The 24,430-nt window shown below is 49.2% G+C and overlaps 1 protein-coding gene across 1 annotated transcript in view; it reads right to left on the reverse strand.

The window, feature by feature from the left end:
* LOC103070750 (immunoglobulin superfamily member 23) overlaps nt 1–24,142 on the reverse strand; it is a 31,239-nt gene extending 7,097 nt beyond the window's left edge. The window contains 6 exon segments of the mRNA XM_082931129.1: nt 10,703–10,847; nt 12,825–12,940; nt 12,942–13,083; nt 16,967–17,070; nt 17,072–17,299; nt 24,072–24,142. Of these exon segments, the coding sequence (XP_082787255.1) occupies nt 10,703–10,847; nt 12,825–12,940; nt 12,942–13,083; nt 16,967–17,070; nt 17,072–17,299; nt 24,072–24,142 (806 nt within the window).
* Between the last annotated feature and the right edge of the window lie 288 nt (nt 24,143–24,430).

Consider the following 24,430-nt stretch of genomic DNA (forward strand, 5'->3'; position numbering starts at 1 on the left):
GAGGCAGAATGGGGCGGAGAGAAAGGCGGGGGGTGGGGGGAGAGAGATGGAGGCTGGGGACAGTGGGGTAGGGGTTGGGGCTCCTGAGTGTGACTCCCTTGGTTCCAATTCCATCTTCAACTAATAGCTGGTGATGCTAAGCAACCTATATTGATTCTCTTGCCTCCTTTTTCTCATCTGGAAAATAGGGGATCATAAAAACCTGTGGTGATGGTTAAATAGGTTATTTAGAAATAAGTTATATGGCTAGAAAGGTTATTTGTTATGCTGCTCGACAAATGGCAGCTGTTATTACTGGCGTCCTGGGGCTTGGGAGACCACCCTGTATTACCTCGCCGTGCACCCTGGTTAGGAACGACTGCCATGGGCAGCAGAGAGTCACTGAGTTTTATGCAGGGCGAGGACCTCATGACAGAAAAATCTCATGTTCCTCACGTGGAAAACAGCGACGATGGCAAGCCCTGTTGTCCTGCCCTCTTTGCGGTGTGGGACAGAGGGCGGGGTGGTGGGGTTGGAGAAGGCAGAGCTTTCATCAGCTATACTCTGAGGCTAGGCAGGAAAAAGCCGGCAAAGAAACCCCCAAGTAACAACCACCTTCCTGTCCTCCCCCAAGAGCTACCAGAGCAGGCACGCCCCCCGTCTCACCCCCTTCCAGTTCCAGCAGTTCTCTCACTGCCCATGGAAGGAAATGAGACCTGCCTGCCCCCTCCCAGCCTACTACAACCCACTGATGACTCATCAGAGCCACACCCTTTGAGGCAGAGTCCAGGTTCGAGAGCCTAGTTTACTAGTTCCTGCATGACCTGGCCCCTGACGCAAGTCTCTTCCTCTCCCCTTTTAAACGTCAGCCAGACGGAAACCCTTGTAATCCTTCTGAACAAACCATGTTTGCTCACCTTCGGGCCAGAACACTTTCCCTCTGTTCTTCACTAGCTAATGGCTCCCACTTCAGGTCACAGGTGAGCCGTCCCCTCTTCCAGGAAGCCTTCCCACACTCCCCAGGCTGGGCAATCCCTCCTCAAGTCTCCCCGAGCCCACTGAGCTCTGCTGTCCCAGGCCTGCCCACTCTGAGTTGTCACTTTAGGGATACATCTGTCACCCACCGGGCTGTACGTTCCACGGAGGCAGAACCCAGGGCTGTGCAACTCACAGCTAGGCAGTGACAATTCGACTTCCTCATCTGTAAAATGGAGCTAATAATAGCATCTACTTTCCAGAGTTTGGGGAAATAAATGGAAATGATGCATTAAAGCACTTTAGTACAATGTCTGATAAATGTCACCTTCATATATGGCTGCTCTTGTTGTTAATTATCTTAATGTCTTCTCCAGTACAGCTGACCCCTCCCACAGAATGACCTCTTGGACCCCCTGGCTGGATCAGAAGCCCTCTCAGGGCTCCCATGTCCCAGCCCTGCCCACTCCGGGTTGTCACTATCTGGGGATGCTTCTGTCTCCCTCACTGCACTGTGAGCCCTGGGAGGGCAGGAGTGTGGCTGTGATGGTCCCCTCCGGGTTCCCCAGTACTGCCCAGCGCAGGACTCCACACAGACCAGTTGCTGGAGGAAGGCGTGTTGAGTGAATGAATGAATGGATGACTTTAGTGATTATTTGATCTCTGATTGTCATATGTCCTTTATTCCTCTTTCCTGCTCTAGTATATACCATTATGTTTTCTGTAAATACTGGAATTTAGAGAAAACTTACTCATTAGCTTGTGTGTGTGTGTGTGTGTGTGTGTGTGTGTGTGTGTGTGTGTGTTTATATAAGAGAGCGATATGGAGATAGAGATAGTTAGAGTGGGCCTGAGAGAGCTTGAGGAAGAGCCTTTGAGTATGTTTGAAAGAGGAAACTGCTTTTGACTATGCTGTGGGTGGGTGGAGGGCTGAGGACGTGGACGAGGAATGGGCTGGATTTTGGAGATCCAATCTGTAAACTGTGAAGGCAGAGACCAAGTCTGTCTTGTTCTTGGCAGTGCTGCCGGCATCTAGCATGAGCCTGCCACATAGAAGTTGCTCAATACATATTTTTTCAATGAATGAACGAGGCATTCATTCACTGTTAAAATAGCCTAGGAATCTTGCTGTAGCTCTATAATTGTGAAGCACAATACACTTTGAGCAGCCTAAAATTCTTTAGATCCCTAGCAGGGAGTAGAGAGATCGTGACACCTGGCTGATGAGCCGGGGAAGCAAACATGGGGCTGCTGACACCACCCTCTTGTCCAAGTTCTCAGCACACATCAACAATTGATGCAGGCACTCCTTCCTGGGGAGCATGCCAGCAATCAGTAATCTATACAGGCACTTTTTCCTGGGGAGAATGGGTAGGTTCCCAGAATTCTTAATACCGACCCTTGAGGACCCACTGCCAGTCTATCAGAAATGGTAGTTGAGAAGAAATGTTTTTGTCACCGCTGGCAAGATGGATGTGAAGAATAAGAGCTGGGGAGAGAAATTACGGCCAGAGCTTATAGCTAGAAACCCCTCGTGCATTTGGCTTTGTTTATTCACCTTGCCTTAGATCCTGGAGGCCTTGGCTCACTCCATGAGGACGGAAAAGAGCTAGGTTAGTGCTTTACTCGACGCCGCAGAACTTTGGGGGCTCAAAAAGTATTTAACTTTCTTCTGTTCATTCATTTATTCATTTAGCAAGTGTTTAGTGAGTGCCCATCATGGACTGGCATTATTGTAGATTCAGAGGATAAGATGTTGAGCAAAGGGAGATACAGTTCCTGCCCTTTGGGATTCAATCTTGATTGGGGAGACATACTGTCAAAATATCACCCAAATACTTACAAATTGGCATTTTTTTTTTTTTTTTTGGCCGCACCACATGGCATGTGGGATCTTAGTTCCTTGACCAGGGGTCAAACCTGCACCCCCTGCAGTGGAAGGGCAGAGTCTTAACTACTGTGCCACCAGGGAAGTCCCTACATTGGCAACTTTTGATGACTATTGAGGAAAGGTTTCCTGGGTGTGTGCAGCTAGGGTGGGGGGTGAAATCTAGGCAGGTGGTGACTGAGCTGGGATTTTTAAATGACTAGGAATTAGCTGGGTAATGAGAAGAGAGTAAAGTATTCCAGGCAGAGGAAACAGCATGTGCAAATGACCTGGGGCAGGAGAGAACTGCATTAAGTACAAAAGAGTGAGGGAGACTGGCTAACTGTTCCCTGAACTCATTTCCTCTTATTTCTAGGAACTCAGTGAGATTACATTTCTCAGAAGTTCTCGTATTACTGTGGTCACATGACCCAGAGCAGGGCCAAGACACAGGCTTGTGTCCTTGAGGGTCCTTGTGGGTCCTTGAATGACTGCATGGGGAGGAGTCTCCCCAGTGACCTGCACTGGCCTACGACATGAGTGAGTAATACACTTTTACTGGGTCAAACCACTGACATTTTGGAGATATTTTTTACAGCAGTTAGCCAACCCTGAGTAAAGTCAGTGCACCTGGAGAGGGGGAGCATGGAGCAAGGTGAGACTAGAGATGTGAGCAGGTAATAAACCATGCAAGGGCCCTGTGGGGTCACATGACCAAGTTCTGACTGCTGGAATGTGAGCAGAAGTGACGTGAGAAACTTCTGGGTCACGCCTTCAAAGGAAGGCAGTGAGATTGTCTCCACCATTGCCACTCCCTGCTGGCTGGAATGGGGACTTGGTGGTGCGCCATCTTGACCGTGTAATGCTCTAAGGATGGCAAGACCACAGGGTAAAGAAGCCTGGCTCCCTAGATGACCTCACCAAGCACAACCTCTGTACCATTCCTGGACTGCTTGCCCTGGGACTGTTACATAAGAGAGAAACCAACTTCTATCCTGTTTAAGCCTCTGTGATTTTGGGTCCCTACCAAGCTTATATTCCATTAAGATGGGGGAATACCTGGGAGAGGACCAGGTTGAGAGGATGCGCTTTGAGTTTGGGACGCATCTTGGAGACCATCTTGTCTCATCAGCATCCTCTCCTTCCTGAGTCTCCCCTAATCTGAAGACAGTTCATCTTTCTCTCTGCCCTCTCCTTCTACCCCACGTCAGGACTATTCCTCCTTCTTTGCTTCTGCCTGTGGTCAGTGAGCACATCATGGCAGATATGGCTGCCTGGGAGGGAGAGAAAGCCTGCGCAGAGAAGGAAAGTTTCTTTTATCTGGATACAAAGCATGTGATGTCTACATAGTCACAGAATAACCAGAACAGCTGTGGGAGTCTCAGTTCTTCCATGTTTCTGATAGCTGCATCCCTACCCCCCTGCCCCCACTGTGGGATGTTGGCATATTATTTTCCTTGTTACTCACGCTTTCACTGTGGCCCAGTTCATTCAAGACTGTATGTGGTCACAGGCTCCCTCCTGGCCATTCAACCTTTGTTTTGCCAAGTGGCGTTTAAATCTTTGACTTTACGGCTTAAATTTCAGGGTTAGATATATCCCTTAGGAGTCAACTGGGTTGTAAGGAACAATGGAACTAAAACAAGAGTGGCTTCAGCAAATAGACGTTTGTTTCTTCTTTCATGTAATAGGAATTCCAGAGGTATTTAAGACAGGGCTAGCTGGATGGCTTCACAGAATCTCCAGGCATCCATTTTTCAGTGGTGTGTTGGTAAATCAGCTCTCCGAAAAAAAAACAACAACCCAATTTGTAGTATTTTCCAGTTTCCTCGGTGTAGATGCCACTGCCACAATTGATTTCAGGCTACCAATGTGTCATCATTGAATGTGGAGTTAGGAAGAGGTGTACACAATGAGCTCTCGTGAGCTGGCACAAGCTGGGTTCAGCACACCCCTCACTTGCCACCTGTCCTCCTCCACATGAGACGGTCGCCTCATGATCCAATATGTCTGCTTGGTTCCAGCCATCACATTCCCATTCCTGCCAATAGGAAAGGATGCTCCCTCACCTTAAGGACATGTTCTGCAAGTCACACATAACACTTCTCACATTTTACTGCCAATGTAGTTTTTCTTTCCCCGTGGACATCGTGTGCCCAGTTAAAATTGAGGATTCCGTTATTATGGAGGGGGGAGAGTGTGGGTCCCTGAGGGTAATCTTCACCATAGTTGCCGATGAGATTGGGCTATTCTGCCACAGCCAGAGGATCATTTACCCTCCATGTCGGGTTAGGGAAGGGGCCTCAGGATGCCCGACTCTGTTTTTCTGACACACAGAGAGAATGAGAGGTGTGTGAGTCAGGTTATTTCTGTTAAACTCCAACTTGGGGGAGTGTTTGGGACTCAATCGATGCTTTCATTTCTGAGCCTTTGAGTTTTCCTAGTGGTGTGGTTTTAGCCTCTCATTCATTCATTCATTCATTCAACAAACACTCATTGAGCACATACTGTGTAACAGATACAGGTCTGGCTACCACGGAGCTGACAGTCTAATAGATGAGACAAATGTTAAATAATCACACCAATAAATATTTAATGACACAACGTGCTAAGTACTAGAAAGCAGAACAGTGCTACGGGCAAATCCAACCAGGGTACTGAATTTATAACAGGGGTGGTCAGGAGATCTCTTTGAGAAAATTTGCACAGTTTATTTTTAGTGGGGGAGGGACATCATAATGATTCTCAGCTATTCCAAAGGGCAAGGGGAATTGCTGCAGCCTTGACCAGAGGACAGCTGGACTCTAGCTGGTGGCCAAGTGGTGGCTACAGTGTCATCTCTGAGACCCAGATAGACTAGAAGCCGCAGGAACCAGCTCCCTCCATCACCTCCCAGGCAGGAAATGACTAACCTCTCCTTTACAGTGGAGGGAAATGGGAGGAGGGAGGTGGTAGGGCAGGATGCCTCAGGTGGGAAAGGAGCTGGTTCAATATAAGGGGCTTCTGAGCAAATCTGGACCCTTGGATAGACCAGGGCAAGGACCCCAGAACTACCACAGAGTCAGTAATGTACATGTATGGATGCTGAGGGATTTTTTTTTTTTTTTTTTTTTTAAAATTGACAAGATGGACAAACCTCTAGCCAGGCTCAACAAGAAGAGAGAGGACCCAAATAAAATAAGAAATGAATGAGGAGAAATAACAATTTTTTTTTTTTTTAACAATTAGGAGTTTGAGTTGCACTGTCTGGTATAATAGCCACTAGCCACAGGTGGGTATATAAATTAAAATTAAAATTGATTAAAAGTAAATAAAATAAAAATTCAGTTCCTCAGTTACACTATCTCCATTTCAAGGGCTCAATAGCCACTTTTGTTGAATAATATTGTAGGGGACATTGCAGATATAGACATTTCCATCACCAGAGAGAGTTCTCTTGGACAGCGCTGGTCTAAGGCACAGGCTTTGGAATTGGGCAGACTTGAGTTGCCATCAAATGTGGCTGTGTGATCTTGGGCAAGTCACTTGCCCTCTCTGTGCCTCATTTTTTTTTTTTTTTTTTTGCGGTACGCGGGCCTCTCACTGTTGTGGCCTCTCCCGCTGCGGAGCACAGGCTCCAGACGCGCAGGCTCAGCGGCCATGGCTCAGGGGCCTAGCCGCTCCGCGGCATGTGGGATCCTCCTGGACCAGGGCACGAACCCGTGTCCCCTGCATCGGCAGGCGGACTCTAAACCACTGCGCCACCAGGGAAGCCCTGTGCCTCGTTTTTATCTTATGTACATGAGCACAAAGACACCTCCCTGACATAGGACGTGAGGGGGCCCATGAGAGAACGGGAATGGGGCTCCAGCTCTAGGGAGGGAGCAACGGGGCGGTGGAATGACTGGAAACAGGGATTTCAGAGCCAGGGAGCCTGGCTTGGAGACCAGCCCCACCGTGGTATGACCCTGGGGCAAGTCACTTAGCCTCTCTGAGACTCACCTTCTTTGTCTGTAAAGTGGGGGTAGTTCTCCTTTCCTCCGTGGGTGCAGTGAGGATGATATAACATATGAATCACATAAGGAGTCTAGTGTAGTGGCTGGCACATGGACAGCCCTCAACAGACAAGATTCGAACTCAGGTCTGCTACTATAATTGCTAATCGTAATGATATGGTAGGTGCCTTTATGTTGACATGGCAGTGTGTCACAGAAGCACTGAATGTTCCTCAAATGTTAGACATATCTGCACAGGAGTTTCATTCATACTCGTTTCAAGCAGGTGAGTCTCAGAGCGGGTAAGTGACTTGCGTAGGGTCAGTGAGTACCCTTTGCCTGCCATCTGTCAGGATTCTCCAGTGAAAGAAAGTGTTTGATCTCATTTACAAATGTACCGTGGATTTCTGGGGGTTGAGACCACTTCCCCCCACTTCTCTGCATGTGGAAGGTTTTTTCTCTTTGAAAAGGAGCAAAAATAAGCTTCATGTTTAGAAGACACGTTTTGGGGTGTCTGCCCAGCTTCCAAGGCAAAACCTCCCTGATTTTTACTGAGCACTGAGCCCTCACAAATGGGGCTGAGCCCCTGGACCTCTGATCGTACAAAACCCCTCTGCTCCCCGCTGCAGCCACAGTGATGGGACCAAGGTTGACAACTGTCCCAAAGTAAGGTAATCAGATGCCTTTTCCAGAGGTGTCAGAGATAAGGCAAAGGGATGCTGACTAAGTTGGGCAGTTCCTTTGAACAGGGGTGTTGTGGATTTGCAAGCTATGGGATGGTGCCTTTCTCCACATGGATGGAGAAGCATCGACGGCCCATCTGCAGAGCGAGACAGAGAGCTGTGAATTCCATGTTCCTGGAGAAGAGGATTACAAGGGCCGAGGGGTGGGAGGCTGGGAGAGGCAGCAAGCAACTACCCTGGTTCCAGTAGCTTTCCTGCTTTCTGACCACGCTCTCCTGCCATTTGTGGTAGATTGCAAGAACGGCCACAGATTCTTCCTCTCCCATCAAAAAGTGAGGTCATTTCCCCGCCTGTTGAATCTGAGCTGGTCGTGTGACTTGCTTTGGGCAATAGAATGTGACAGAAGTGATAATATGCCAGTTCTTAAGCTTGGCCCTAAGAGGCATTGCATCTTCTGCCCTCACTCTTGGAATCCTGCCTCTGTCATGAGCATGCTTGTGTCTGCTTGCTAGAGAATGAGAGATGACATGGAAGAGTCAGTTACATGGCTAGTTACCACAGCTGAGGCTATCCTAGTCCAGACAGCCCCTAGGCAACCTGCCAACCAACCATAGATGCATAAGTGAGCCCAGCAGAGACCAGAAGAGCTGCGTAACCCACATTGATAACCCATAGAATTGTATGCTACATAAATCGCTGTTGTTTCAAGCCACTAAGTTTTGGCGGGTAGTTTGTTACGTAGCAAGTGCTAACTGATACACCCTTGGATTCCTGGAACTCTTCCTGGATCCGTATATTAAATCTTCCTTGTGTTTTTTCTTGAGCTACTTCAGTGAGTTTCTTTTGGTTGCAGCACAAGAGTTTGAAGAAATCTGGACTGATTGTTTATGTGCTCCAAGGGATTTGGTGAGATGGGGAGATGGAGTGTTGGCAGCTGGCAAGAGGAGACAAAAGCAGTCCCTGGGGCTCTCAACAAGATGGGAACATCCCACAGAAAAATGACCAGAAAACCTGGAGGGAGGAGGTCTCAAATGCAGCTCCCAGGGCCTTCATCTTGTCCCCAGCCCCAGGATTCTCCCCTCCCCACACTCCTTCTTGGTATCCCCTGTTGGGCTGATAGGTGCCCACACTTCAGATGCACATTTGTACTCCTTTTTTTTTTTCTTTGCCACCCCACATATCCTGTCTTCTAATAGCAAAGAGTAGGGTTTTTTTTTGTTTTATTTTTGGCCATGCCATGCAGCTTGTGTGATCTTAGCTCCCCAACCAGGGATCCAAGCTGGGCCCTCAGCAGTGAGAGCACAGAGTACTAACCACTGGACAGCCAGTGAGTTTCTGGTAATGCTTGTATTATTAAAAATGGTAGTATAACTTCTGCCCTCTCTTGTAGCTGTGTTTACAAGATTTCATGTTTTTGTGATTTATCTAAATTTGTTCCACTACTATGTAGTATTTCACTGTGGAACCCATTGTATGAAAATACAATGAATTTGACTGGAAAACAATTTGGGAGCAGTGATAAAAGCTGAAGATATACATATTCTATAACTGTGAAGTTCCACGACTAATTATATACTGAACAGAAATATACACGTGTTCCACAAAATTTATCTTTTGAAACTGGACATTGTAAAATAGCTGTTAGTATTTTTGAGTACCACATAAAAATTCATGATTAAGATCTGCTTGTAATATCTCCTTTTGTCTAGATTCATTTATTTGTTTTTTAAATTTTTATTCAATTTATTTAAACTGAAAAAATAAAAAACCCCAGAGTGGTTCACCCATTTCTTCTTTGTCAGCCACACCTACAGTGAAGAGAGAGAGAGAAATATTAATAATAACAAAAACAATAATAATAATACATGTGGCTGACATTCAGTGAAGGCTCACCACGTGCCAGGCATTATTTACAGTTCTTTACTCCCACCATCTTACATAATCCACACACCTACCCTTTGAGGCAGGTATCATGTTACCGTTATCCTTGTTTTACCGATGGGCCACAGAGCAGTTAAACGAGTCACCCAAAGTCCCACAGGCTAGCATATGGCAGAGCTGGGATGAACCTAAGGGACCTGGCTTCAGGGTCCATGGCCTTCACTGTAATCCACGGGGATCTCTCTTGGCCCTTGATGGGTATCGTAGACGTGTGTGTAGGGTGCCTCCCAGCCCAGAGCCCTCTTTTCTGAAGATTGCCCCTCTCCACTGGGAGAGTCGACACAGCCATGCTTGTCCTCATGACCTCATCTCCAAGGTCACAGCTGATTGGACAAGGCTGGTTCCTTCTGGATGATGTCAGCATTGGTTTGCCATAATAGGTATTGGCCAAGATGGCGGCGAGGACAGGAAGTGGCCCCTCCTGCCGCTCATGGAGGGAGGGATTCCAGGTGGTCCGGGTGAGGATTTTTCACACCAGCCCGATTTCTCAGCTTTCCCCTCTAAGAACATGACTTTGGAGTTAGACCTGGGTTTGATTCAGGGTCAGCTCTTTGTCAGCGGCATGTCCTTTGGGAAAGTTGATGGATTTCTCTGAGATTTAGGTCTACTCATGTGGGAAACGAGGACAGGAACAGCACGCATCCTGAGAGCCGTGACTTGAGGGCTCCTGGCACTTACTGAGGGCCCAGGAAATTAGAGCCCCAGGGACGAAGACGATGTGGGTGATTCAGCAGCAGCCTGGCCCTCCCCCACCCCCAGAAGGTTCCACACGGCCCTCATGGACAGGAGACCTGGCCCCAGTCCCTCCCAGCTGGTCCACAGGGCCTTTCCAAACCATTTCAACATTCAGAATTCTCTTCCTTAGTACGTCAGCTGCGAAGGCTTGTATCGTTAATGACGGAAAAGAGGCAGCGTAGGTTAGGGGCTAGAACTGAGTGAGGCAGTATTCTGGGTTCGAATCCTCTTCAGCTGTGCGGTCCGGGGCACAGTTCTCCCTCAGCCTTAGTTTCCTCTTCGACAAAAACGAAGGGGTGAAGAGGGCCTGCCTTTGCCATCATTGTGGCAAAGGCAACACCTCCAGAACCCTCTCCTGTCTCTTTGCTCCCCTGGGGCCACTTTGGGAACTGGCGAGTTGGATGGGCACATCAGGGGTCAATGTCATCCTCTCCGAATGAGCTGTAAGCTCGTTGGGATGAGGCAGTTGGTTTGGCTTCAGTCTTGCTGCAGAGTGATCTCTGCACCTTGTGGGGGCTGACTGGATGGGAAGGAGGGAAGGCAGGTACCTTAGCTTCCAGATTATGGTGAAGACCGCGCTTCCGACCAGTACCACAGGTGCGGCCACAATGAGGGCAAAGGCAGAGCTTCCTGACGGGGAGAGGGTAGGGTTTGGCTTGATGGCCACAGGGTCTGTGGGATCCACGACGGCTTCTGGGAACCAAGAAGGGGAGAGACGGGAGGAGACACCCTCCCTCCATACCCCCCACTCCCACCATTCCACCTCCTCCCCGTCCTCCGGGTCTCCACCTCAGCTTCATCCCTGCTCTCCTGTCCCAGTCCCTCCCCGACCCATATTCCCACCACACGGAAGCCAGAGGGGTCTTTCTAAAGTTCACACTTGACCCTGTTCCTCTCCTGCTCAGAACCTTGCCGTGGCTCCCCGGGACTTCGCCTTGTCCTTCAAGGCCCTGCCACCTGGTCAGTCTCATCTCTCTCCACGCCCTACCTTTATAACCAAGCCCTGTTGGAGTCTACTCAATTTTCTAAGCTCACTGCCCTCTCTCTCCTACTTCCAGGCCTTTGTCTATGCCCCTGGAATGCCATTTTCTCTCCCATGGCCTGGACAATTCCTATGTATCCTAGTATCAGCTCAGATGTCCCCTCTTCCAGGAAGCCCGCCCTGATCCCCTTGCTGGGTCAGGCACCTCCTTGGGTCTCACAGCCCTCTGAGCTCCCCCACCCCAGCCCTGCCCACTCTGGTCATTACTGTTTGTGGGCAGGTCTGTCCCTTACTGGACTGGGAGTCCTGTGAGGGCAGGGCCAGGACTGTCTCTGTCACCAGATGCCCTCAGCACTGCCCAGCATGGGCCAGTCACATAATAGGTGCTCAATGTACATTTCCTGAACAGTTGATGAGTGAGGAAACGGGGTCTTGGAAGTATTGTCATTCTCAATGAATGTGTCAGGGTCAACAGGTGCTCCAAGATTTACATTTTTTACCTTTTTTTTCTCCCAGGAAATCACCTCAAAACCAAATCCTGAAGCTCCCACTGAACCCGGGCTGGGGAGAGAGGCAGCTCTCAGGAACGTGGCCAAGCCACGCTTTCCATTATCCCTGCCCTTTCCATGCTCTGGACCTTTGCTCGTGTGATCCCCGCTGCCTACATGCCTCCCTGCTTCTCCACTGGCAGCTTCCCTGTATCTTTCCAGCTCACTCCATGAACAGAAATACTAAAAATAATATGCATGATAACTGCTGCTATTTTTAAAGCACCTGCTAACTGGTGTTCTGCTAGCCTCACACATATACCATTTCAGTTCCTTATAGCAGTCTTGCAGAGGTCTACACGATCACTCTGATTATACCCAGGAGGAAACTGAGGCTCAGAGAAGGGACGTCACTTGTCCTAAGTCACCCAGCCAGGAAGGCACAGGGACAGGAATTGAACCCCATTTTGACGGGCTCCCAAACCACTTTTCTTATCCCAGTTAACTGGCTGTTCTTGTTACTGCCGCCTGAGCCTCCGTACAGGCTATTGCATACAGTAACAGGCACAAAATTAATAATAATATGGATAATACTAGTCATAACAATGATACTAGTTCATGTTTATTGAGCACTCACTAGTGTTCCATAGTGCTAGGCACTCTTATTTTAAGCTGTTCACCTGCTTATCTCATCGAATGCTCACAGCTACACTTTGGGGTGGGCACTATTATTTTCCCAATTTTATAGATGAGGAAACTGAGGCACAGAGAAGTCAAGGCACTGGTCCAAAATCACACAGCCAGGAAGTGGTGGAGCCAAAGTTCAAATTCCAAAGCCCATGCTTGGAACCACTCATTATATTATCATCTTAATTTTTTCTCCGGCATGTGCTGAGACTCAGAGGTGAAGAGGCTTCCCAAATTCACACAGCCAGCAGACGCTTGGAGCTGGGACCCAGGCAGCTGGCTCCAGATCCTGCCCTGAGCTTTCATTAGAGTTTATGTCTTTGGCCTTCAGCCTCTCATCTGTAAAATGGGCTAATAATCCCCACTCTGCCAGGAGGATGAAAGAATGAGATACCATCTTGGCTATAAAGGGTATCAGAGGGGGCTGAGCACAGAATGTGGCTCAGTGGAATCAGGAAAGCTGGCCACTGACCAGCAAGGGTACAGGGTCTGGGGTGAGGGTGGGGTACTCACGTGGCAGCATGGTAGTCACAGGCTGGGAGAAATACATTCCCTGGCTATTCTCGGCCAAGCATACATAGGTGCCCAGATCTTCCAAGGACAACCTCTGGATAATCAGCCTCTCCCCGATGCCCATCGAAGGTCCATCGTAGCACAGGTTCAGGTTCGATGGAAGCCACCCACTGCAGGATCACTGAGTAGTTGAGTTCACTCCGGAGGATGCCTTGTGTATTCCCCGGGAATGTCGGCGGCGGCACCCCATCAGAGTTGGCTGTGCAAACAGGGAGCAAGGTCACGTGGGTGGAGACCACTCAGAGAGGCTGAGCACTTCTGTTCACCACAGAGGCATTCATTCATTAATTCATCCACTCATTCATTCACCAACGAATGTGTTTGGAGTGCCTGGTCTGTGCCCAGACACTGGATGTAGCAGAGCTGTTGATGCCCTCACCCTCAGCCCTTCCAACTGCCAACACTGTATCTGTTGCTTCAGGGCTTTTGCTGGCTGCCAGAGCCTGCTCTGACCATGGAGGCAACAGGCCAGAGTGCTGGAGGGTGGGCACACTGGGGGGCAGCCTTCCACAGTGACTGACGCGGGCTGGTATATAAATACCCCAGCTCCCCTACCCTCAGCTGGGCCAGGATAAAAGCCAAGGAGCTAGGAGGAGCAGTTGGATTCTGGATCATTTTGCAGGCAGAGCCCATAGGACTTGCCGATGGGTTGGATGTGGGTGGGAGAGAGTGAGGGGTCAAGGGGACCTCCAAGGCTTGGGGCCTCAGCCACTGGCTGCTGGGAGGGCTCCTTACAGAGAACATATATAATCCTCACCATAGTTCTCTTTTCGTGTTTTCTTTTCCTTTTTATCTCAGGTGAAAGACTCCAAGGTCTGGGGGTGCTTAGAGCCAGGCCTCATGGTCAGAGAGAGAGGCATAGCTGCGATTTGAATCTGATGTCGTGATGAGTGCTGGGGACCACCACACGGAGAGGATTTCCAATTTCCGTGCGACATGAAAAGTGAAAAAAACTTCAGTCCAACCAGAGAGCTCACAGAAGGCTTCCTGGAGGAGGTGGTGCCTGAGCTAAGCCTTGCAGGAGGAGAAAGAGCCCACCAGGTGTGGAAACAAGAATCAATATGTAACAGCCACCTAGACTGGGCTCTTACTATGAGCCGAGCACCATTCTAAACACATGTTGACTATAGCTTGTTATCTTACTGGCTTGTTATCTTGCGAATGAGACCCATGCTTGGGTGAAATCATTTAGTAGGGTGTAACCAGCATTTAAAACATGAAATGAAATATAATAGAAAATATCAGAATGCATTACTCATAGCAATAATTGTTATTTTATGACACTTGTCTTTCAGTGACTGGTGGTGTGTGGATATACGGACATACTGGGTCATGATATGAAATGCAGTTCTTACTGTGGGTCATGATTTTAAAAGCTCAAAAGCCACTGGATTTACTCATTTAATCCTCACAACAACGCTATGAGGTAGGTCTTATTGTTATCCCCCTTTTAATGGGAAAACGAAAGCTCAAAGAGGTCAAGTCCCCTGAAAAACTCATGGCGAACATTTGCTTACTCTGTGCCAGGCACTGTTCTAGGCGTTTGGCGTGAACAACTCATTTGTTGTTCACAGCACTCCTACGAGGGAGGGTCTATAGTGACTCCATTTACAGAGGAGGACACCGAAACACACAAATGGGAAGTCACTTTGCAAAGGCACGTGGCTAGTAAGTGAAGGAGCAGGGATTTGAACGCAAGCGGTTCCGGTGGTTTCAGAGCCTGCACAAGCACCAGGCAGAGAACGGCACAGGCAAAGGTGTGGAGGTGGGCTTTTAGAAGAACTGGCCTTCAAATCACAGATATGTAGACTGATGGACCTCAGCAGCCCTTACATGTCCTGGTGGCGGTAAAAAAAAAACCCCGGTGCAGAAGCGAGGTTCCTAGCCACCTCTCTCCACCTTTGCTTGTACCTGAGAGATGTTGCAGGGCTAGAGAGGCAGCGTGGAAGGAGATGAGCTCCTGGATCACGGAGAGTGGTGCGAATCCTAGCTTGGCCCTTTGCTTCTGCGTGACCACAGGCTGTGGATGTCACCTCTCCAAGCCTCAGTCTCCCCACTTGTGCAAGGGGGGGTGGTGCTTGGAGCATCTTGTTTCTCATGCTGTTGTGAAATCCCCCAGTGTTTGGTCCATAGGGAGGGCTCAGTAAATTGGAGCCACTCACTCATGCTTCCTGTGTTTACGCTGGCTGGTCTCTCTGCACGAGCACTTTCCCCAACTCTCCACCTGGCACACGCCCGCTCAGGCTTCAGGTCCCAGCTCAGATATCCCCGCCTCTGGGATCTCCCTCCATCTTTTCTGCCCTTCCTCCTTTAGTCACAGAATCCTACATTTTATCTAGGTATATGGTTGCCCAGGATAAAGCCTACATTTTCAGCTTCTCTTATAGCTAAGTATGACCATGTGACTAGTTCCCAGCCAATGGGATGTGAGCAACCTCTGTGTTGGGCCATAAAAGGAAGGCATCCTCCCTCCCCTTCCCCTCTCCTGTTATGTTGGTTGGAATGCAAATGTGATGGGAGCTCTCTCGGGTCCCACAGGCAGGATAGAACCTAGTGAGGACAGAACAATTAGAAGGAGCCTGGGTCCTGCCACCCTGAAGCCACCACATCATCCCTACACTGTTCATGCCAGACTGCTATGTGAGAGAGATAAATTTCTATCTTATTTAAGACACTGTTGTTTTGGGTCTTTATTAGCACACCAGAATCTGAACCCTAACTATTATAGGACTGAATTGTGCTCCTACCCTCCCCGCCCCCCCCACTCCAAATTCATATTAAGTGCTAACGCCCAGTACCTCAGAATGTGACTGTATTTGGTGATAGGGCCTTTAATGGGGCGGTGAGGGTGGGCCCTAATACAATCTGACTGATGTCCTTATAAGAAGAGAGACTAGGACACACAGGGAGACACCAGGGGTGCACACAAAGAAGGAAGGTCATGTGAGGACATAGTGAGAAGGCAGCCGTCTGCAAGCCAAGGAGAGAGGCCTCAGAAGATACCACACCTGCCCACACCTTGATCTTGGACTTCCAGCCTCCAGTACCGTGAGAAATAAATTTCCGTGTTTTAAGCCTCCCAGAATGTGGTATTTTGGTGTGGCAGCCCTAGTAGATTAATACGTCTCTAAACTACCTTCTAAGGACGATGGGTCTGGTTAACCTCAGGGCTTGTTTTTTCTGGTTCAGGTGTGAAAGTGCAAGTCCAGAGCTGAATAGCTCATAAAAACAGCGGTGAGGGCTTCCCTGGTGGCACAGTGGTTGAGTCCACCTGCCGATGCAGGGGTCGCGGGTTCGTGCCCCGGTCCGGGAGGATCCCACATGCCGCGGAGCGGCTGGGCCCGTGAGCCGTGGCCGCTGAGCCTGCGCGTCCGGAGCCTGTGCTCTGCAACAGGAGAGGCCACAACAGCGAGAGGCCCGCGTACCGCAAAAAAAACCCCAAACAAACAAAAAAAAACAGAGGTGAGTTCTGAAGGCTACCACCAGAGACCCTTGTCCTTCCCCAAGTGATAATGAACAAATATTTAATGAATATCTGTTGGAAAGTGTGATAGATGACAAAAAAATAGCCAGCGGACTTCGCAACTTTTCTCACCAAGAGGCGGAGCCTATTTCCCTCCCATTGGAGCAAAGCCAGTCATGTGACTCGCTTTGGCCAATAAAAACATGGCAGAAGAGATGGCGTGCGCGTTCTGAGCTTGGGCCTCGGGAGGCCTTGAAGCTTCTGCTCTTGTTTCTCATCCTTTGCTGAGTGAACAAGCCTAGGCTATCCTGCTGGAGGATGAGAAGCCTCGTGGCCCAATTACCCCCACTGCCACTCAGGCCACTGTGAGACATGGGAGGGAGGCCATCATGGACCAGTGCCTACGCACTCCCTTCCCCCAGCTGGCTGCAGAAACGTGAGTGAGCCCGACTAAAATTAGCTGAGACCGAAAGAACTGTTCAGCAGAATCCTGAGCTGAAAATACGGTTGCTATTTTAAGTTCTGGGGTGGTTTGTTAGGGAGGATTGGTGACAGAATGGTTCCCCATGGGCCCTGCTGACTGAGAACCGGGTGCCTCCCGCCATGGGGCCCAGCTCACCATTGACCTGTATCTGCGCCATCTCACTCCTGCGTCCCCTGCTGCTTTCCAGCACTACGGTGTAGCTGCTTGCATCTTGAGTGGTCACATTTCTGATGACCAGGCTGCGTATCCAGCGTCTCCCGGCCAGTGTGGCCGGGCCCTGGGAAGCCCTCAGGGGAGAAGGTCATGGCTTCTGCCTGGGCCTCATGCCCTCGGAACCAAGAAGTGGAGAGAACCCCATCGAGGCTTCTGGGGACTGGCAGGTGGGCATCGGCTCCTTCGGTCAGGGGGTCCAGAGACGCAGAGGGGGGCAGCTCCGAGGAGGCAGAGCAGGTGAAGAATTCGAGCAGGCTGCTTTGGAGGGGGTGGGAGGGAGAAGAGAGAGCAGGAAGCAATGGGATCAAAGGCAGGATGCTGTCCCAGCAAGTAACCCTGTGCTGGTGAGAATGAGTGCCATCGAGAGTTGATGATGACAACGGTGATGATAATAATAATAATAATAATAATAATAATAATAAAGAAATAAAAAGGAACATTCCTTAAGAACCTCCTACAAGCCAGACACTGTCTAAAGTGTTGAACATACATTATCTTACTTATTCTTACATCGGCCCCACAAGGCACTTATTATGCTGGATGTCATGCAGATTCACCCTCCATCTTGCTCTGCTCTGCTCCCCAAAAGGCTGACTTCTCTGAGCTGCATCTCTGGGGATCCCTCGCCTTTTGTTTCTGGTTGGCTTCTACCAATGGGAGCATTGGTGGAAGACAGGAGGGCTGAAGGGAGTGACCTTGAGGTAACTGGTCCCACAGCTCCCTCCCTGCTGCATCAGCACTGGTTCAATAGGTCCCTCTATTAGAGATCCTATTGGGTGACCCTCTCCATATACTACTCTTTTGGGGTTTGGGGGTCTGCTGTTCCTTTTATAGCTTCTAGCCCAGGGGAGGTAACAGCTTCCTGCTGTTGCTAGCCCCTGGGTGCTGCAAAATCCCATGTCAGTTTACCTATACCCTGCCTAGTCCCCCTATTAAACTCTCCTCATTACTCCTTTTGAGTGGACCATCTGTGTCTTGCCTCACCTCTGACTGATACAGCTGTTATACCCCTATCAGAGATGAGGAAATGGAGGTTCAGAGAATTTAAGATGTTCTTTCAGAATTTCATAAGTGATAAACATTTGAGTTGTGATCCATGCCCAGGCAGCTGAAATTCTTAGCCACTAAACGATACTGTCCAGTGTATCCCCCACCCCTGTTTCTCTCATTTCCCCTAATTATCCATATTGCATAGAGCATGGAGGCAAACCCTTGGAGTCTGGCTCCAGACCCTATGCACTTGCCCACCCCATTCTTCTGCCTCTCACTAGAATGGTGACTATTGCAGTAAGAACATCAACTCCAGTCATAAAAGGCTGAAAATTTTGACATAATAATAAAAAGAAACTTTTGCAAAGTTAAAAAAAAAACAACCCACAAAGTCAAAAGGACAATGACAAACTACGAAAAATAATCTGCAACTGATATCACAGATGAAGAGCCCATTTCACTACTATATATAGAGCTCCTAGGTATCAATAAGAAAAGTATTGGCAACCTAACAGAAAAATGTCCAAAAGGTATAGGTTGGCAGTTCTTAGAAAATTCAAATGTCTCTTGACATAGGGAAAATGTTCATTTGTACTCATAGTAAGAGAAATGCAAATTAAACAAACCAAGATAAAACTTTTCATCTGTCAGGTTGGCAGAAATCCAAAAGTGTGATGACATGTGTTGGTGAGGCTGAGCACAAAAGGAAACACAGGGCTGGTGCAACCCCATGTAGAGGGCAGTCTGGCAAAGTCTTTTTTTTTCTTTTTTCTTTTTTTTTTTTGCGGTACGCGGGCCTCTCACTGCTGCGGCCTCTCCCGTTGCGGAGCACAGGCTCCGGACGCGCAGGCTCGGCGGCCACGGCTCACGGGCCCAGCCGCCCTGTGGCATGTGGGATCCTCCCGGACCGGGGCACGAACCCGTGTCCCCTGCATCGGCAGGCGGACTCTCAACCACTGCGCCACCAGGGAAGCCCCGGCAAAGTCTTCCAGGATGAAAAAATCCCCATAACCATTGACCCTGTAATTAAACATCAGGGAATGTATTCTATAGATACACTTCCCCAGTATGAAATGACTAAGGTACAGGGTTATTTGCCACACTTTGCTTATAATGGCAAAAGATTGGAAATACCCAACTGCCCATCCATCAGGAACTGATTAAGTAAACTATGGTCCATTCACACAATGGAACAATACAGCTCTACAAAAGGATGAGGAAGAACTCAGAGAAAGATCACCAAGGTAAGTAGTTAAGATACAAATGCAAGCTGCTGAACAGTTTATATGGTATGCTATCTTTGGTGTAAAAATGGGAGAAAAATAAATATGTATTTGCATTTTTTGTAAACATAATCGCTGGAAGGATATATAAAAATAGTGGTTGGGCTTCCCTGGTGGCGCAGTGGTTGAGAGTCCGCCTGCCGATGCAGGGGACACAGGTTCGTGTCCCGGTCCGGGAGGATCCCACATGCCGCGGAGCAACTGGGCCCGTGAGCCGTGGCCGCCGAGCCTGCGCGTCCGGAGCCTGTGCTCCGCAACGGGAGAGGCCACAAGAGTGAGAGGCCCGCGTGCAGAAAAAAAAAAAAAAAATAGTGGTTATCTGTATGCGGGAGGTGGGGGGGAGGGAAGGTACATGGGGACCTGGGTGGGTGGGGGAGGATAGAGACTTCACTCAAGGCCTTTTTATATATCATTGAGACTTGAACCATGGGAATGTATAACCCATTCAAAAATTAAGTAAAATCTGAATAAGTGAAATAAGAGAGTGTAAACTAGGTTCTTAATTGTTTTGCACACACAAATGCACACACCCCAGATGGCAGGCTCCAGAACGGGGTTGCCAGCATGCACGTCCCAAAACTTACTAGCTCTGGCGACTTTGGGAAAGTTAGTTAACCTCTCTGAGCCTCAGTTTTCTTATCTATAAAATGAGAATAATAATGTCTCTAATGATTTTCCGTGGGGATGATCCCCCCCCACCCCAGTCCACCCCCCTGCCAGGGGACACTGACAATGTCTGGAAATCTTTTTGGTTGTCACGACTTGGGAGGGTGTGCTGTTGGCATCTGGTGGGTAGAGGCCACGGATACTGCTAAACATCCTACAGTGCACAGGACGGGCCCGCACAACAAGGCATCATTGGGTCCAAAATGTCAGTAGTGCCGATGTTCAGAAGCCCTGTACTAATGCTTGGAAAGTGCTTAGACTAGTGCACTAACAAAGTGACTGCCAGATCAATGCTGAACATTCATTATAATTATCATCATTATTATCATTCTTGCCTCCACACTTGCAAGTACTGGGTGTACCGTAAATATGCTTTTTAAGATAAAAAACACATAAGTTGTTACGTTTTAAGGATCAGAAATACCCACTTACAGAACAAATGTTAAACCTCAGCTCTCTTCTGGGTAAATGAAGGAGAAGCCGTGGCCAGAGAGAACATCTTCCAGGGCAGGCGGCATCATCAGGTACAAACATGCTGTGCCCAGGGAGTGTGTGTGTGTGTGTGTGTGTGTGTGTGTGAGATCCCTCTCAACAACTCAGAAGTTGGCACTATTTTCCAGGCAGGGAAACTGAGGCACAGCAAGCATGCGTCTCAGAGCCAAGGTCATAAGTGGAGAGTTAGGAGTCATCTCACCACAGGGTCTTCTGGCAGGCTCACTGCCCGCCTCCCATCTCCATTGATTTTTCTCTCTGAGTCGGCAGCTGGTGTGACCTTTCTACTCCCCCTGCTCATAAACCTTCCATGGCTCCCCAGTGCCCTCAGGACGTAGTGCAGACTCCTTCACCTGTCACTCTTTTTTTTTTTTTTGGTACGCCAGGCCTCTCACTGTTGTGGCCTCTCCCGTTGTGGAGCAACAGGCTCCGGACGCACAGGCTCAGCTGCCATGGCTCACGGGCCCAGCTGCTCCGCGGCACGTGGGATCTTCCCGGACCGGAGCACAAACCCGTGTCCCCTGCATCGGCAGGCGGACTCTCAACCACTGCGCCACCAGGGAAGCCCCACCTGTCACTCTTGCTACATCTCTGCGCTGCGTTTTCCACTCTTCCCTCATTCTCTGCATCAGTCCGACTGAACGCCGTGCAGTTGCTCTAGCCTCCAGGCCCCTGCCCGTGCTGTTCTCCCTACCTAGAATGCTGTTCCGCACCAACTCTTTATCAAGCTGTGATTCAAGTTTTGGCTCAGGCATCCCGCCTTCTGAAATCTTCCCTGACCCTTAGGTGTGCTTGGTAATAGATACTATTATACAGTGTTTGGGCAGGAACCTTAATTGACTTGATGGGGCAATGGAAGCTCTTGTCAAAGTGACAGGAATAGAGTGTTATACCCAAGAAGCTGCTCAAGGTTTTGCTTTTCTATCTTGATAGAAAAGTTTGTTGTCTTACGGTTTTATGAAACAAAGAGCACAGGGATGCAATTTGCATAGCTGACGTCATATCTTTCCGAGGTCCTATTTCGATTTTGACAGCTTTGAAAGGTCCTCCCCTGACCACCACCTTCCTACCTCCAGACCTGAGCCCTTTCCTCTGGGTCTCCCTCCCCCAACCCATTCCTGCCCCACCCATTCTGGGTCATCACTGTCTGGGGACGGGTCTGTCTTCTCTCTGGACTGTGAGCCCCAGGAGGGCAGGGCTGCTGCGTCCCCAGCTGTGTCCCCAGCACAGGCTGGGCCCTGAGTAGGCATTAGGGGTGTTTGCTGAATACATGATGGAAGGGGAAGATCCCAGGTCATGCAGTCTGTGTTCTGTTATCAAGTTCTGACTCTGACACAGCTGCAGGTGCCTGGTGATTCAGGGAGTGTCCTCAAGGCATCTTAAGAAGAAAACCCCACATCTTAGCAATCCTTACTCCAGCTGATGTAAAATCATGGTTTTATTCATACACTCCGAGGCCGCTGGACCTGGGTTCATAACCCTGACTCGGCTGCTCTTTATTCAGGGCCCTGAGCCTCAGTTTTCCCACTCATCAAGGAGGGTGGTTGATAGTAACCAACTGAGTGCCTGAGATTCAATGAGATGATGAATTTTCAGGGCTCAGGACAGTCTAACTTAGGTATTAAATATATATAATACCTAAATATCATATATACCTTATATATAAGATTTATATACTATAATAATACCTTATATATATATAATACCTATAAAAATATATATATAAATATACTATAATAATACCATATATATACCTATAAATACTATACTATATGCCATATACTATATACACAATATATACCATAATAATACCTTATATATAATACCTATAAAATATATATTTATAAATATATATATATATGGAGTTTCAGAGCTGGAACCATAGAGATGGTTCCAGAACTCTTACTTGCCAGGAGCATGGCTATTTTATTTCATCTCTAATCTTCAATCAAATGAGAAAAAGTCTCTATTCAATTTTTCCCCGTTTGAGCCCAGGACACTCCCTGAATCACTATGTATAAATATAAATATAAGTATAAATATAAATACACTACAATGTCACACTTGACTCTCCCATTGTCTGAGAATCTCCCCAGAGGTTCCAGAGGCTGAGAACGAACTAACAGATGCTAAGAGCTCCCCATTCCCAACTAAGGTCTAGCTAACAGGGGTCACCCGTCACCAGTTCTGCCTGCACCAGCTGCTCTACCCCCGCCAGGCCTTGGGAAGGGAGGCCGAGAGCTCATGGAGAGGAGGGGATAGCACAGAGTGAGGCTTCCTGGGGGAGAGCTGAGGATGAACTGGGGTTGCCCCCTGGGGCTGGGGGCTGGGGCTTTCCTGCACCTCCTGCCAAGTCAGGGAGGCCCCAAGGAAACCTCTTGGAGAGCTGGAGATGTGTGCTCTGGAGTCTGAGGGAACTTAGACCTCTAAGTCTCCAGGTGAGGGATGGAGGGGGAGTGGGCTGAGTGGAAATGGCCCACGCCTCCAGCGTTTGGTGGGACAACAGAGATGTTCACGAGTTTTCCTTGAGCCAGTGTGGATGCCTCTGAAGGGAGCCGGCTGGAGGCTGTCCTGGCAAAGAGCCCCATGGGAGACGAGCTGCTGGGTGGATTCCCCACCCAGAAAGATCTAACCATCATGCCTCAGCCACACAGAAGGCCATGTCCCCACCTTATAACTACAGCAGCCAACTTGAAACTTTCCTGCCCCTTCCTTGCTTTCCTCTCCCCCTGCGCATGGCCTTGGGGGGCGGGGTGGGCACAGACCTCAGCTCTGGGTGGGGAGAAAGGACCCACAGCGAGAAATAGGAATGAGGCCCACCACGTGCCACCATTGTCTCCACTGCAGTCTGACCCACGCCAGAGCTGGAGAGGAGGTGAAGCCTTAAACTGTGGGTGGGGTTTTGAAATTACACAGAACTGGACTTTTTAAGACCTGGAAAAAGAGGCAATTCATTTATTCTCTGAGAGGCAGATGTGTGTGGTCTCTGGAAAGTGTGATCTTGGTGGCCAGACCATCTGGGTTCGAGTCCTCCTTCTGTTACTTTCAGTCTGTGTGGCCTGGGGAGGACCCATAACCTCTCTGTGTCTCAGTTTCACTCCCTGAAATGGGGATCAGATAGCTCTTGCCTCATGGGGTTAAGAATTAAATGTTACTATAAGAAAGCCACTTAGAACAGGCTGACACACAGAAGTACTCAGTGACAATGACCTCTTTATATTATGATTGTTATTTTATTATTCTTATTATTTTAAAATTATTATTAGATGTGGATAGCTAGGGTGAGACACAGTGCTCTGGTGGAAAGGGACTGGGATGGGGTCCTGGATTCTGATTTTGCCTTTGTCAGTCACGTGCTCTTGAGCGAATGACCCCACCCCTATTTGAGCCTCGCTTTCCTCCTTTGTAGAAGGGATCAATTGCACGGCCTCTTGGAGATTTCAAGAGCTCCTGTGCGTCGGGCGCCCGTGCTCCACGGGCTTTAAACTGACCAGAGTCAGAGCTCAGAGTGGGGGCGTCTCTGATTTGAATAAAGGCTCTCCCCGGGGATGTCTCCGCTTTGTCTCCAACCCGTGGGTGCAGCCCCTGTCTCTCACGCACCTGTTAGAAGCATCCTTCTGCAGGCGGGGCTGTGGCCGGAGCCGGCGGCGCCCAGAGGACACCTCATGCCGCTTTCCGTCCTGCGGTGGCTCAGGGGAGCTCGCCCTGCCGGGAGTGACTGCATACAGTCAAGTATGCAGCCTTGGCCCCGCCCCCGCACTGGCCCCGCCCATTCCTGGCCCAACCTCCGCCTCCCCAAGTCTCCGGCTCCAGCTGTGAGCTGCGAAGTCACCGCCAGGTGTGCACTCTTCTCTAGCACTGGCTTGGTGGCAGTGTGGGTGGGGAGCAGGCTGGGGCGGGGCCCCTGGAGAAGGGGCTCTCCTCTCTGCTTCCCCCTCCCAGCCCCTCCAGGCCG

The sequence above is a fragment of the Lipotes vexillifer genome, unplaced genomic scaffold, assembly GCF_000442215.2.
Source record: "Lipotes vexillifer unplaced genomic scaffold, Lipotes_vexillifer_v1.1 scaffold371, whole genome shotgun sequence".
Lineage (NCBI taxonomy): Eukaryota > Metazoa > Chordata > Mammalia > Artiodactyla > Lipotidae > Lipotes > Lipotes vexillifer.